This window comes from Mobula hypostoma, chromosome X1 (genome assembly GCF_963921235.1).
Source record: "Mobula hypostoma chromosome X1, sMobHyp1.1, whole genome shotgun sequence".
Taxonomy (NCBI): Eukaryota; Metazoa; Chordata; class Chondrichthyes; order Myliobatiformes; family Myliobatidae; genus Mobula; species Mobula hypostoma.
The window spans coordinates 10,843,897-10,860,709 of NC_086128.1; the positions used below are offsets into that span (position 1 = coordinate 10,843,897).

Sequence of the window (16,813 nt, forward strand, 5' to 3'; positions counted from 1 at the left end):
CCACAGATTCCTTTCAGTGCAACACAGTCACTTAGTGGGTCTGTCCAAAATTGGTCTGCTTTACCTATAGAGTGCCTCGCTATTCACAGTGTGCACCCAGTAACCATGGGGATTTTCCATCATCCCCCACTATTCACTGAGTTCTATTTGTAGGCCACAGTTTATTACCTCAGCACAACATGTTTCTGTGCATACTCTGTTACCCAGTGAATAGACTGCTCTCTGTAAACCCACGGTTTAGGATGTTCCATCCAAACCATAATCTTCAGTGTACTGATTCACTTTTTCCAATCCACTGTACTGCATTTGCTGTGCACAATGTGGTCTGCTCAACACTGGAGAAACCAGACTGGGTGACCACTCTGTAGAGTGGTCAGTCAGTCCGCAGAAGCAACCCTGGGCTTCCTGTTGCTTCCACTTTAATTCTGCATTCCACTCCCACTCTGAACCCTCTGGCTCCTCACAACGAAGCCTGACAGAAACTTGAGGGAAAATGCCCCATCTTCTGTCTTTGCAGTCTTCTAGACTCCTGAATTTTCTAATTTTAGTTAACATGTTTTTTCTGAATGCATCGGAACTAGTGACCTCTTCTCTGATTCTTCCATCAGTGATATTAGCTCCTTTTTCCCCCTCAGTCTGCTGGACATTTTATTGCAGCTTTACATTGACTTCATTTGTATTTTTTTGTTAATCCACTAACGGGGTACTTTGCCTGCAGCTTATCCCCACAGTGACCCTGGCCTCAGCTTCCCAACTATACTCTCTTTGCCTCCTTCACACTCTCTGTTACATAAAACTACCTCGTTTTCTCTTTACTACTTCTAATGAAGAGTCTTCAACATGAAACATAACTGTTTCTGTCCCTCCACAGGTGTTATCCTGTCCCACTCAGTGTTTTCAACATTTTCTATTTTATTTCAGGTTTTCAGCATTGCAGCTTTTGGGGTTTTGTTCCCTCATCTCCTCCTGTTTAGTACAATCCTTCTTTGTTCCCGTGTTCCTTGTGTCACTTATACACTCCAGCTCACTTCCCATTGTTCAATGTATTCCAGCCTCAGTGAGTTACCTCTTTACCCTACTCTTTCTGTCCTCAAGGTTCAGTTGTGCAAGATTCATTGTCCTTCACTGCCCCACAGCAAAAGATCAATATTCCTTCAACACTTGACTCCTCCGTGTACTTTCTTTGTTCCACGGTTAAGTGTGCTCCCTCTAAACCTCACTATTACGGGTGCTCCCTCTATTTGCCCCTCTCTATCCTGCAGTGCATACTCCCGCAACACCCACCATTTAGTGTGTTCTCTTTTTAACAAAAAAATTATTTGGGACAGGATCAGGCCACTCAGCCCTTGCTCCCTCATTAATCATGCTTTCTGCTTGCTGACAGTTCCTTTTTCCTGCACTCCCTCCACATCCTACCATTCTCTACTTCGAATGAATACAGCGACAGGCTCCATATCTCCACAGGATGGAGAGTTCTAAAGACTCGTCACTCTCAGTGAAGACATTTCTCATTAGTGCTCACTGGCCTGGCCTGCCCCTTTAAAAATCACAGCAGTTGGTTCATGGCTCCTCAGCCAGTGAAAATTAGAAATTGCGAGGAGGCAGGGAAGAGATTTGTTGAGACCCTGGCATGGGTTTTTAAATCTTCACTGCCACATGTGAGGTGGTAGCTGATTGGAGGATCTTTATTCCAGAAGGACAACAGGGATGAGCACAATGCACAATATAGTGTTCCGGTTAACAGAGAGTGCAGACAAATAAAGTGTAATGATCACAATAAGCTTCGTTAAGAGATCAAGAATTCATCTTTTAGCATATGAGATTTCTGTTCCAGAGTCTGGTAACAGGATAGAAGCTGTTCTTGGGTCTGTTGCTCTTTATTATTTAGTTTTAGGGTTCCAGCAGAGGGGTCTAAACTATTATTCAGTTTACGGCCTGACAGGAAAGAGGAGAACAGAGGGTGATAAGGTTGGGTTGTGGGAGGAAACCCATGCAGAAATTCCACGCAGAGAGCATCTGATGTCAGGATTGAACCCAGTTCTCTGGGCGCTGAGAGGCAGCAGCTCTACTAGCTGTGCCATTCTGTGGCCCTGAACTCTCATTAACCCATTTTTAACACTCCCACCAATTGGATGCTCTTCTACCCACAGGCTGCTGCCCCCTTTCTGCTTTTATCAGGTACTGTTTTACGTTGTTAAATTTGGACTTCCCGCCAGTGTAAGATCTTAGCATCCACACTATCTTTATCACTTTTCAGAACCATCACAAAACTTACAAATTTATGATCACTTTTACCAGAAAGGTCTCCCACTGACACTTCAGCCACTTGACTGGCTTCACTTCCCACAATTAGGTCCAGGTTAACTCCTTCCCTACATAGTGGCAAAAAAAGCTCTCCTCTTTCCCATCTAGGCCCCTTGCACTAAAGCAGCCCCAGTCAAGAATGGAGAAGTTAAAATCCACCATTGCTGGAAACCTATTACTCTTCCAACTTTCTGACATTTGACTACACCTCTGTTCCTCTATCTCCTGCCAGCAGTTTAACCCCAACAGAGTGGCCACACCTTTTACCCAAATGGCCTCATTTGAAGAGCCTTTCTGGATGTCCTCCTTGGGTACTGCCATGTTGCTGTCCCTAATCCATATTGGAGTGTCTCCTCCTCTTCCACCTGTACCTCTAGAACTCTGAACCCAGGAATGCTGAGCTGCCAGACCTGTCATCCTGTGATTGCAACAGGAGTCTACCCACACGTTGACCAATGCTCTGAGCTCTTCAAACTTGCCTGACACATTCAGTGCATTAAAATAAACACAAATTAGCCTACCAGTCCCTCCCCTGTACCCTTACCATGTCACCATCTGCTCTGTCTACTGGACATATTTGGTTTATGCTTTATCTCCCCCTTTATTTGACTCTATCTCCTCACCTGCTGTGTGTCTGCATCTCAGTTCCCTGCCAAAATATTTCATAAGGTTATACAATGGGCTTTTCCGCCGAACTCATTCATGCTGACCACTGTGCCTTCTGAGTCATATCCCTCTAAATTTTTTCTATCCAGAGTCTTGTAAATATCAGCAGCTTGTTCCATATACACGCCACCCTCTTTATGGAAAATCTTACCCCTCAGCTTCCTTTTAAATCTTTCCCCTCCCTGCCCCCTTATTTTAGACTTGCCTACTTTGTGGAAAAGACTTTGACCACCTCCCCTATCTCTGCCTCACATTATTTTATAAGCCTCTATAAGGTCACCCCTCAAGTTCCTTTGCTCCACGAAGAGCAGTCCGAGCCTATCCAGTCTCTCTGTGTAACTGAAGCTCTCCAGACATCCCTGTGAATCTCTTCTGAAGTTTCTCTATCTTAATCACATCCTACCTATAGAATGGCAACCAGAACTACACACAGTGTTCCAGGTGCAGTCGCACCATCTTGTATAGCTAATTATAAACACAAGATTCTGCAGATGCTGTAAATCCAGAGCAACTGCTGGAGGAGCAAAATGCTGGAGGACCTCAGAAAGTCAGGCAGCACCTATGGAAATGAATAAACAGTTAACGCTTTGGGCCGAGAGTCTTCATCAGGACTGGAAAGGAAGGGGGAAGACGACAGAATAAAAAGATGGGGTGGAGGAAGGGGAAAACTGGCTAGAAGGTGATAGTTGAAGCCAGGTGGGTGGGAGAGGTAAAGGGCCGGAGAGGAAGGAATCTGATAGGAGAGGAGAGTGGACCGTAGGAGAAGGAGAAGCAAGAGGGGACCCAGAGGGAAGTGATAGACAAGTGAGAAGAGGTAAGAGGCCAGGGTGATAATAGAAAAAGAGAGAAGGGAGAGGGAAAGTATTTTTTTTTACCAGAAGGAGAAATCGATGTCCATGCCATCGAGACAACCCAGACGGAATATAAGGTGTTGCTCCTCTAGAGGGTGGCCTCATCTTGGCACGAGAGGATGCCATGGATCGACATGTCGGAATGGGAATCGGAATTAAAATGTTTGGCCACCGGGAAGTTCCACTTTTGACGGATAGAGCGGAGGTGCTCGACAAAGCGGTCCTCCAATTTACGACGGGTCTCACCGATGTAGAGGAGGCCGCATCGGGAGCACTGGACACAATAGACGACCCCAGCAGATTCACAGGTGAAGTGTGGCCTCACGTGGAAGGAGTGTTTGGGGCCCTGAATGGAGGTGTATGGGCAGGTATAGCACTTTGGCCGCTTTCAGGGACATGACGTATAGATGACATGCACAGATGAAGGCAAGCATGCCAAGTCCTGCCTTCATCAACCTGTCAACCTGTGTCACAACTTTCACTGAGCTATACACTTGTATCTCAGGCTCTGTCTGTTTGACAATACTCCCCAGGGCCCTGGTTTAACTATCCAAAATGCATCACTTCATACTTGTCTGAGTTAAATTTCATCTGCCTTCCTTTGTCCACGTTCCCAGTTGATCTACCTGTACTGCAATTTCTCTGTAGCTTTTACACTTTATTTTGCATTGTTATTGTTTTACTTTGTTCTGCCTCAATGCACTGTGTAATGGTTTGATCTGTATGAATGGGATGGCGGGGTGGTGATATGTCCGTACCAAAGGAGGTGTGAGACTTCCCTCCGCTAGCCTGCAAGTCACCCTTGGGCAAAGTGTAGCACCAGCTTAGCCCCCGATCGGGGTCACATGAAGCCATGGGAGCAGGTGGTGGATGGTCGTACAAACAGCCGGTGCATATCACAAGACCTGGTAATAGCTGGGGTCACCCATCTTGTAAAGACACTGTCCAGAAGAAGGCAACGGCAAACCACTTCTGTAGAAAAATTTGCCAAGAACAATCATGGCCATGGACAATAAACCAGTACAATAGATCCTGTTATAACAGGACCACTCTCTGTGATGCACCACTGGTCACAGACTTTCATTCTGGGGGGAAAAAAATCAACCCTCCATTACCACCCTCTGTCTCCTTCTACCAAGCCAGTTCTGTATCTAATCAGCTTGTTCGCCCTCGATCTCATGTGATCCATCTTCTGGAGCAGTCTACTGTACAGAACCTTGCTAAAGTCCTCCCTGTCAATCCCTCCCCATCCACCTGGTATTGTTGCTCTTCCAGTCCCATTGCAACTGGTCCTACTTGTACAGCTCTTGCCTCGCACCTGAACCATCCCTTTAACCACGCATTCACCTGACCTACAGACCTATTTCTGTACTCGCTTGCAAGTAGCACAAGTAGTAATCCAGAGGTTACAACCTTCAGATTCCTACTCTGTGACATTCCAGTGGATTCCCTAGATTCAGGTTGCAGAGCTTCACCTCTTTCTGGCTGTCGTACCATGACCCTCCCCTTTCAGAATGCCCTACGGCTGCTCGGAGACATTCCTAGCTCTGGCAGATGTCTGTGTGTCTCCGTCATAGCCTCAGAAATGCCCAAGTGTTCCCTCACTATTGAGTTCCCTGCCATGACAGCTCCTCCAATCATTTTCCTCCCCTACTGTCAAGCAGTGTCAACCATGGTGCCATAAACATGGTTGTTGCTGTATTCTCCCTGAGAACCCAAAAACCCAATAATATCCCAGCTGACTGATGGTCACTAATGGTCCTCCTCAACAAAGCCTGCACTCTGCGACCCTCCCATCATATGGTCAGGAGTGTGGATGATTGCACTGTTGAGTTCCATTCACAACACACAGGAAAGAGCCACATATGGCAAGTAACATTCTCATCTTCATACCTCATATTTTCTAGGATGTGGCGGAAGCTGTTCGACTCATGAAGTTGATGCTGGCTCACATCGTAACCCATTCCATCAACATCCCACTTCCTCCCACCTCTCACCTGCTGTATCAGTAGTTGAGAACAGCCGGTTAACCCAGCAACCAGAACACCTTGGCCATCTGGGAGGAAACGCAAGCCCCTGGAGAAACTCACTTGATCACAGACCTCGGGTAAAGTCTTCAGATGGCTTGAACTTGGGTCACTGAAGCTGTGAGGCAGCTGCTTTACTACCTGAAACTCACCCAGAACAATCACGTGAATACAGGTGCTTCCAGAGCAGGTCAGAGGCTAGGGATTCTGCACTCCCCGTCTCCCTGAGACTATAAGCCACAAATCGGGAATTCTGATGGGTAATTCTCAGGAAGCTCAGTGTCGTCCCTAAGCAAGCAGCCTGCATTATTTGCAAGCAGTTGGCCACTCCTAATCACTCATTCCCTCCAGCACCAATACAATGTGAACCACCTACAAAATATAATTTTCTTGCCCTGGCCTCTCCATTAGCTGTTCCCAGATCTGCAATCTCTACCACCAAGGACAAGGGCTGCAGTCACAGGGGAATGTCACCACCTGAATATTTTCCTTCAAGTCATTTACTATCTTATCTGATAAAATTAATGCTAGTCCTGCACTGTTGCAGGGACTAAATCCTGGAATTCACTCCCCAACAAGACTGTCGATTATCTTCAGCAGAAAGAGAATGCGGCTGTAATTAGTGTTGCATAATAAATACCAGTAGAGTGCTTTGTTCTTTATTTTCTGACTGGTGTTTCTTTCTGCTCCTTATTTCCACATGTGTCCCTTCCCGTGTTTGAATGTGGATGGATTTGGCTCCCCTGGCCACAGGTTCTGTGGAGCTGCCGTCTGATCAAGCTGCTGCAGGTAAGGCTGCTCTCGGCCTGCACTTCCATTATGCTGTCAGTGAGCACATAGCTCACACCTGGAGGCTCAGCGAGTAGTGCACAAAATACAGGAGCAATTAAAGTTTGTGGTAGGTGCTGCAGGGAGCGTGCAGAATTGAAAAGAGGCCGAGTGGGGTGAATCTCTACCCCTACATTAATGTCAAATATTGCAGCTCTATATCTCAGGGCTTCATCGCTCATTCTTCTGCAACAGCCTGAGATCTCCAGATGACAGTTCCACTCTTGGGCTCTGCAATGGATAACCCAAGGAGGTACTCAAAAATGAAGTTTCATGACCTCTATGAGTATCTGTGTTCGTTAGTTTAGAAGTTACTATAAGAGGGGAACAAGGCTGTGGAGGAACAATTGAGAAGCACCTGCCCTCTGGCTCCAGCTCGAGTCAGCAGCTCTCACCAGGGACTATAGTGGAATAGTGATTAAGTCTGTGATGCTGAGAACGGAGGCACAAGTTCAAATCCCAGGATTTGAGGATTAAGTTCAAGAAATGATTTATTTATTATTTAGTGAAACAGTGTGGAACAGGCCCTTCCGGCCCTGTGAGCCACGCCACCCCAGCAACCCCTGACAATCCCAATTTAACCCTAAACTAATCATGGCACAATTTACAATCACCAGTTGACCTACCCCATACGTCTTTGGACTGTGGGAGGAAACCAAAGCACCCGGGGCTAAACCCATGCATTCCACAGGGAGGACGTTCAAATCCCTTACAGAGGACACCGGGATTGAACTCAGAACTCTGATGCCCCGAGCTGTACTAGCATCGCGCTATGATACCATGGTGCATGTATTCAGTAAAGAGAGCTAATAATTGAAGGTAGTCCTGGGAATGACTGTCACTTAGTTGCTGTAAAAGCCTATCTGGGGCAGAAAATCTTCCCTATATCTGCCTCCAGACTTGATTCTTTTTCCCAGCCTGACAATAACCAATACCAGAGCACATCTGTTTGAAGTCAGTGGACGAACGTTTGGTGGGGGGGGGGAATGTCAGATGTAGGCTTTTTGCAGAGCGGTGGGTGCCTAGAACACACTGCTGGGGGTGATGGTAAAAGACATTTAAGAGACTCTTAGAGAGGCACATGGATGAAAGAAAATTGACGGGTTATGAACTGTTCTGAAGGGAAGGGATTAATCATGGAGTAGGTTAAAAGTTTGGCACAACATTGTGGACCAACGGACCTGTGCTGTGTTGTACCATTTTATGTTCGTGAGGGATTAATGTTAGAGATCCGCATCTGGTCAGTGAACCAATATACCAACAAGTCTCTGGAAGTCTGCTTTAGGAGGACTTTCAAGAAAACAGTTTGGACTGACTTGGTACTTGGCCTGATTAGAATGTTCATCAGTTCCAGCTCCAACTCCTTAACACAGATTGTTAGAAGCTGCAGCCAGATGCACTTCTCGCAGTTGTAGTCGTCAGGAACACTAGAAGTCTTCCTGAGAATCCACTATCCAGGCTGGCATCTCTACTGTTTTAACGGAGCAAATATAAAGAAGGAAAATCAATAAATAAACTGGGGGGGATGGAATCTACCTACAGCTTTTCACTTTTTCTCACTAAAGCTTTTCCACACTGAAGCCTCAAAATCCTCACTCTAACACTACCCACTCCAACAATGCAAACACGAGGAAATCTGCAGATGCTGGAAATTCAAGCAACACACACAAAAGGGTCTCGGCCCGAAACGTCGACCGTACCTCTTCCTATAGATGCTGCCTGGCCTGCTGTGTTTTTTGTGTGTGCCACTCCAACAATGGCCGCTCTGCTTGCCCCTGCCTTATTTTAATTTGTTCTTGCCAATTGTAGCAGCCCATTCTAACCAAACCAAGTTGTTGCTGCTGGCGGCCCCCACCAATTTGTTATACTTGTATAACACACCCTCAGCTCCAATAATGATTATTGCAAAGTCAAAGATGTGTATTCGATCCTTTATTTGCAATCAGCAGTCATACAATCTTGAAGCAATGAAACTTAAGCATACCCAAATGTAAGTTAGTATAATTAAGTGGTCAAGGAAAGATGACATCCGTTGACCCCCAGCTGCATACTGCACAGAACAAAGCATGAAGATGTAACTTATTCCCTTTGCTTTTACCTCACTCCCACTCATGTGACTTGTTACCATAATAAATGCACAACATAGAATACAATGCAGATCAAGAACAGGTGCATGGATCCCACATTCCAGCCCCCTAATTATTATACTAGAATAATTACAATGACATGCTACCAAGACACAATAGACATGAAATATCAACATTTACACAAATGTCCTCTTTTGGTAAGCAGTCTATCTTGGACTGTGATTTCTGATCAGGAAAATCTGTCTTGAGTGGCTGCTGCTAAACCTCATCCAAGTTCAAAACTGAAATCCTGCTAATTGTCAGCTCTGACCAAGCACGGTCTCTTCAACAACCACGGTCTCCGTTCAATGGTCCATTACAGTCCAACCCAGCATTATTCTGATTGCATGGGGTCCATCATTAACATTGAGAATCACTTGCAACGGCTCCAATGCCTTAGAGCAGCGGTCCCCAACCACCGGGCCGCAGAGCATGCGCTACCGGGCCGTGAGGAAACGATATGATTTGGCGATATGAGTCAGCTGCACTTTTCCTCATTCCCTGTCATGGCCACTGTTGAGCCATTACGCATGCGATGTCATTACCCGCGCGTCATCCATGTCAGCGCGGGAAGAAGATCAACTCCTCAAGCTTGCAAATGACTGTGGGCTGAAAAGTATGTTTGACATAACATCTCTGCCGGCATTCTGGATCAAAGTCAAGGCTAAATATCCTGAGATAGCCACGAAAGCACTAAAAACATTGCTTCCATTTCCAACATATCTCTGCAATGAATGCAACGAAAACTAATTTGCGGAATAGACTGGACATAAGGAACCCCGTTCGAGTATCGCTGTCTTTCGTCACCCTTCGATAGGACCGTCTTGTTGCAGGGAAACAATCCCAGGGCTCCCACTGATTCAGCGATATTGGTGTGTTGCAATGATTTTATATGTTCATACAGGGAAAATATGTGCTGCATGTTTAATATCCAAATGATACTTAAAATATTATGATGCTATTGACTTATATAACCATATAACGATTACAACACGGAAACAGGCTATCTCTACCCTTCTAGTCCGTGCTGAACGCTACTCTCATCTAGTCCCACTGACCTGCACTCAGCCCATAACCCTCCATTCCTTTCCTGTCCATATACCTATCCAATTTTTCTTCAAATGATAATATGGAACCTGCCTCTACCACTTCTACTGGAAGTTCGTTCAACACTTACTTCAGGCTCCCCTGTCCTCCCCTGATGATTGACTTATCACTATATTCATGCAAGGAAAATATGTGTTTAATATTAAATTCGTTAGATAAACCCTTTTAGAAATGAAATTGAGTGTATTAGCTAATTATCATCTATATTCCGGTCGTGATTAACACCACCCTCCCCTCCCCCGAACAGAATCACCAAAAACGATCTGCAGAAAAAAATTGTACATGCATGTGCAAGTTACGCATGCGCACTGGTGCCCGCACAAGGCTTCACGGTCATTGTAGTCTTTCTTGGGGTAAACCCAGCGTATTTGACTGCTATTCTTGTCCGTTGGCAACCCTCTCCCCGCCCCCCCCGGTCAGCCGGTCCGCAAGAATATTGTCAATATGAAACTGGTCCGCAGTGCGATAAAGGTTGGGGACCTTCAGCAGCTCAATGTCTGGCAAATGAATATGCTTCCGGTGTGACCCCGTTCCTGAAGATCCCTCTGACAAGGAATGTTCCCTTTGTGGACAGGCATCCTTCCCTGCATATAGATGTTAGGTAGTTCACAGTAGTTTTCCTGTCTATAGCATTTTGGAGCGGGAGGGAGAGCAGCCAGATGTCTTGGTACATATTGGTACCAATGACATAGGAAGGAAAAGCAAAGAGGTCCTGAAGAGAGAATTTAGAGAGCTAGGCAGAAAGCTGAGAAGCAGGACCTCCAGGGTAGTAATTTCTGGATTGCTGCCTGTGCCATGCACTAGTGAGGGTAGAAACAGGATAAATGTATGGCTGATTTTAAAAAATATATATCAGCCATGATGAAATGGTGGAGCAGGCTCGATGGGCCCAATGGCCGAATCCTGCTCCTATATCTTATGGTCTCATGGTTTGCACTTTCTAAGCCAGCCATTTCCAATCCTGAGACAATGTAGCTACTCACGACTTTCTCCTGACCCAAGGTGAGTAAGAGAATGTGTTTCCTTTTTCCTGTCAGGTTGGGCTTGTTCATGAGGCTCACTGTACAGAACACTGCTGTACTTCCTTGATCTAGGAAAGCAGAAGTAACCAATGTCTTGTTACCCTTCTTAGATTTACTTGTACTGGAACTATGGGAAGTTTATAATCATAATCATCAGCCCCTGTAAGGCCATTGGATTCCAGGGCATTACTCTCTGTCTGATTCTTTCACGGCTTGTTTCAATTCTGCACCCTATTCATCAGAGTGAATATGAAATGTGCTGGAATGCTTGCCACTGCATATCTTGCATGAAAGATGCTTCCTGCAATCCTTGCTACTATGTCCTGTACACAAACAACCAAAGCAGACACCATTTTCCTTTTGGAAAACAATCCAACTGGGAGCATGAATCTAATGTACTGTACGTATGGTCAACCTCACAGAACAGTCAAACTCTTTCATTAGTTCCAGCTTTACTTCTCAAAGTGGCCACAGTTGTGGCAAAACTGCTTCCTTTAGCCTAGAATGAAGTTGTGACTTATTTTTGTTCACACCTTTGCTTATAACAGATGATGTAGCATGCTGTATATTCCCAAATACTGGGTGTGTAGTAATCTTTACTCACTTTTCAATAAAATAAACAATGTCAATGAAAGTAATTTTATGGTTGTACCTTTCTTGCAGTTCAGAGACCACTGTTCCCCATTTATCCCTCAGCATATAGGGCAGTTTCTTTAGAACAATCCTCACGTTAGCAGGCATGTCTAGCTCACCTGTGTCCTGTACGTCTTCCATGGCTTTGCAACAGCCTCTAAGAAAAAGACTGTTGTCTTGAAGGCCTTCATATCTTCTGATTTGATATGCAGCCAAGAAAAAGCCCTTTCCATGTAGGCCACAGCAAATTTGTGCTAATGACCAAAATGTTCTGTAGTAAAGCTTGGGCCTTTATGTATCCTTACTCCAGGTCGGCCCGCTGGCAACTTTTGACAAGCTCTGTAGGGTAACCTTCAGTGAACTGTTCAAGAAAATGGAGACCGTCTCCATAATTATTTGTCTTGCCTTCAATGCTAATCTTGAAAGCCCACATAAATGAATGAAGCTGCAATGGATTGCCATCGGAGATTAGAATTTCTTTTAGATAGAGATGCAATACATTGCTGTTGTGTCACTATGCTTGTTATTTCCTTTTGCTTCCTTATGGCCTCCAGCGCAGCATTTAGACCTTTATTATCTGAAACACGGGTGTCACCCGATTGTAAATCAGTCTTCTCAGAAGCACCTTCTGCTATTGGATATGGCACAGGTTCAGAGTGCCCCCTGGGTGCAGGCTGAGAGTGAACAGTCTGAACTACCCCTTGGGGTTCATGACATTTGCTCCTTAAATGTATCCACATAGGCATTGAGTATGCTCCAATTTCTTTGTTCGGTGTCAACAAAGGAACTCTCACCATAGATCTGTCCTGCTGAAGTTCATTGATCAGTCACAGCGCTTTAAACCCTTAGCACTTTAACTCTGGCCAGCTCGGCTGCAGTTTCTTCCTGCAACTTAAGCAGCTTCTGGTTTCTCCGAAACTATTCCGGCTTTTCGTTCTGGTTTCTCCAAAGCTGTTCCATCTTCCTGGTTTCTCTGAAGCTGTTCCATCTTTTCTTCCAGTGTGTGTTTATCCCTCAATATTTGTTGTCTTGAGCAAAACTCAGCAAAATCAGCCTCCGTTATAATGCGTACTGATGACTTATCAGGCGCAGGAGATGCTCTGCAAGCAACAGAACCTGCTGCAGGCACATTAGACGTACTGTCATCCTGCAAATGATCAGCTATGTATATAGTCACAGCATGCTCTGTGGCTTTCATTTCCACCAGCCACGAGACCTGCACGTTTGTTTCAACCATTGTTCAGCCTCTGCTGTAACTGTATTAATAAGCCTGTCATTGTTTACCTGTTGATCGTGCTTAGAGATGGGCATTAAAGTCAACAGCAGGTTATGTTGCTTAGCAACATCTTAAATCATCCAAATGAGACTGCACTCATGAAACACCTTGCTGCTTTTCTTGTTTAAAAAAAACTTCTAATGATATTAAATCTTTAATCTTTTTAAGAATTTTATTATAGTCCTTTTGAAAATTGTCAATTCTAGCTGCCAAAGCTTTCTCAGTAAGTTTAATTTCTCTCTTGACTTCAGGGTCACTGCTTCCAGCTTGACTCGCATTGTTTTCCAAGTGCGCAAACCAGACAAAACAACAGCATTCACTTAAGCATTTCAACAAAATCAAGCATCAAACTCTCAGGCAAACACCACTATACAGCTTACAGTCCCCAAATGAACAGGCAGCGCTGACCACTCCAAACTGTGTCCCACACCCAAACACTCAGCATGATTACATGCCACAAGCTGCTCCAGGCTGCAATGATTCTAATTTTGGAGACACATCTGAATGCTGATGTTCATTTGGTGTAACTGTCGAAAATTTTTGTTGACAGAATGTAGCAGCCAATTCTAAACAAACCAAGTTGCCACTGCTGGCCCCGTGGATTTATTATCCTTGTATAACGCACCCTCAACTCCAATAATGATTGTTGCAAAGTCGGAGATGTATATTCAATCCTTTATTAGCAATTAGCAAACATGCAATCTTGAAGCAATGAAACTTAAGCATATCCAAATGTGAGTTAAGCGTAATTTAGCGGTCAAGAAAAGATATGACATCTGTCGGCCCCCAGCTGCATACTGCACAGAACAAAGCATGAATACGCAACTTATTCCCTTTGCTTTTACCACACACCCCGGCTCATGTGATTAGTTACCATAACAAACGCGCAACACAATACAATGCAGATAGTAACCAGCTGCTTGGCTCCTATACCAATCAATCTCGATTGCTGACTGACCGCTGCTCAAAACACCAAATTGCCACAAGTCGATGCCTTGTGTAGCTAATCAGCGAACCTGAGTGAGCTGCGTCTTCCCGCACTAAGGATCTCTGATTGGCCGCGGCTCAAAATTCCTGTAACGGTTTCTATGTCCATTCTCCTGTTTCTCTGTAAGGGCCCATACTTGCTAACCTTTACATTTTGACATAACTATCAAAGCTCTTAAAATTGTTTATATTATCTACTCTTCTATTTCACTTTGTCTTTATCAGTTTCTTGACCCTCTGAGTTCTAAAATGCTCCCGATCTTTGGACAGACTGCAATTTCTGGTACCAAGACAGAAACTCAGCTGGTCAGGCAGCATCTGTGCAAAAGCAAAACAGTCAACGTTTCAGACTGTGACCATTTGTCAGAACTGGGAAAGAGTGATGCAAGTTAGCTTTCAGTAGCGGGGAAGGGGTGTTGTAGTTTGTGGAACAAAAGATTTCTGTGATCAGTTGGGTTGAAATGGAGACATTTACCAGCACATTCAGCTGCTTGGTCTGTGTAGTGAGTCGTTAATGGTAAGGTGGTGGGACTTGGCAGGCAAATTTGAATATGTTGTATTATCCTATTCATGGAGCCGTGGTAGTGTAGCAGTTAGCACGATGCTATTACTGCTTGGGGCATTGGAGTTTAATCTCGGCGTCCTCTCTAGGAAGTCTGTGCGTCTTCCCTGTGCAATGCGTGGGTTTTTCCTGGGTGATCCAGTTTCCTCCCACAGTCCAATGACAAGTAGGTTAATTGGTCATTGTAAATTGTCCCACAATTAGGTTAGGGTTAAACCGGGGTTGTCGGAGTTTTGTTGGGGCGGCATAGCTGTATTGCTAAATAAATAAAATTTAAGAAAAACTGATTTAACATGGTATGGAAACTGTAAATGCTGGAAAATCTAAACAGATCGGTAGAATCTGTGGAAAGAGAAAGCAGTTCTCATTTTAAATATGGGACCCTTCATCAGACCTGGAAAAGTGAGGAGTTTTGGATTGATTGCAGCAACGACTTGGTGAAACCGCGAGGGTTTGTCTGATAGAGTGAAGGTGTGGCAAATGGGGCCATGTGCTGTGGCGGTGTGATGTGTTGCTGATGCAGTTTTGACACATGGGCAGTGTTAATCAGGCCGGACTGTACACAGAGAGGAAGGCAGGTAGTGGTGGTTCTGATACAGACAGGGAGAAGGAGCACGTTATTCCAGGATAGAGAGTTTGATATTAAGAAGACTCCAACCTGCTCTGCCAGCTTGCATTTGGGCTGTTGTAACAGTCCAGGGGGCTACAGAGGGGTGAGTGGGAGAAAGACGGGGAGTAGATCTGTTCCCGCTCAGCCCATGTGTTCTAGATTTCACCACCCTCTGGGTGAAAAAGTTCTTCCTTAGATCCACTCTAAACCAATGCCCCTGAGCTGCGATGGGGAAACAACACTACTGCTCTCTACTCTTCCTATGCTTCTTGCAACTTTGTACACCTTTATCGGGTCCCTCAACCTCCTCCACTTCAAGGGAAACAAACCCAGCAATCGCAGTCTCTCCTTGTAACTATAAAATGCTTCATTCTAAGCAACATGTTAAACCTTCTCTGCACCCGCCCCATTTTCCACACTACCCCACTGTAGCCTAGCTAATAGTGTACCATAACCTTCCTGCTCATATAGTCTGTGCCTCAACAATGGAGGCACATATCCCGTATGCTGCCTCCTTCTACCTGTACTGCCACAAATCTCCATTTAAGTGGGGGGTCACCTGTTCCCATTTGAAATCGGTGAGAACCCATTGTGTTTTTTCCTGTTTTTAGCTCCAGTGCCTGTCACAGGTGAGGAAGGAGCCAAACCTCAGGCAGCTTCCGCCAAGGGCAAGATGCAGGTGAGAGTCAGATATTGGCTCAGGGGCTCATCCCTCAACCCATGCCAGCAGCAACATCACCATCCAAACGTTTCTTTTCCTATTTTGTAATATTGTATTTTTTTTTTAAACCACCATTTCATCCGGTTCATGAAGTTCGTATTTTGTGTTGCCATTTTGAATTTTATTTACATGCAAAGGTCTTCACATCTACATCTGCAAAATCCTCAACAGCTAGGCCTCAGGCTGCTGCCCGCTCTAAGAGGGCCATTAAAGCTCCCAGTGTCAGTACCAGAAAAGCTCTCGGCCCCGTCACCAGCCCAAAAAGACATCTCTCCTCGCTAAACCACAGTGGCACGGGAGCTAAAGTGCCTTCAGCAAAGGTAAGGACCATATCAAGGCTTTGTCCTGACACGGGTCACACAGTGGCAGCCTTCTGCTAGCCAAGCAAACACCAGCTGCTCGGCTTAACTGTCTTGCACCCTGTTTGTGTCCATTGATGCACTCAGCAGATGTAGTTGTCCATTTTTATATCATCGGTCATTGCAAGTTGCTGCAGCATTACTTGGAATAACAAACATTGCTGTCTTCCAGCATGTCTGACTTATTAGTTAACAACGGAGACGACATGGCTTAACACACCCATTGCAGCCCGTCCCTCTCCCAGTCACTGGATTACTCTTACCCATCAGATTTCACTCTCACTGTCAGCATCAAAGCACCAAATCCCTTCCGATGTTCACTGCTTCTCCCTTGAATTCTCACAATCTCTCTCCTCGTCAATATTTCACATCACCATGCCTGTCAGTCCACCTACCATGTTCTTCCCACCCCTTTCTCAAATTACTCCTCCCCTTCACCCCTTCATTCCCACTTTTCAGTTGTCCATGTGTTCCTCTTGAACTCTGCAACTCCCCGCAGTGTTCTGTCATGCACCCACCAATCTATCATTGCTTTCCAATACATCGCTTCTCGTATCACTGTTCTTCCCCCACCCCCATCACTCTTGCCCCTCACTGTCACTCATTCAACCTTTGTCATCGTTCCTCCATCACTGTCATTCTCACTCCTCAGCCTTGCCCTCTTTACTTGATGTAACTCCTCACTATTACTACCCCCCATCCATAACTGTGGCTTCTCTGCCTACTGAACCACT

At 45.2% G+C, this 16,813-nt stretch overlaps 1 protein-coding gene across 2 annotated transcripts in view; it reads left to right on the plus strand.

The window, feature by feature from the left end:
* Positions 1–16,813, plus strand: part of maptb (microtubule-associated protein tau b) — a 77,561-nt gene that overhangs the window by 31,005 nt on the left and 29,743 nt on the right. For both annotated transcript variants that reach the window (XM_063037104.1, XM_063037103.1), the window contains 2 exons: positions 6,602–6,637; positions 15,611–15,678. In XM_063037104.1, coding sequence (XP_062893174.1) covers positions 6,602–6,637; positions 15,611–15,678 — 104 coding nt within the window. The remainder of the gene's footprint in view (positions 1–6,601; positions 6,638–15,610; positions 15,679–16,813) is intronic.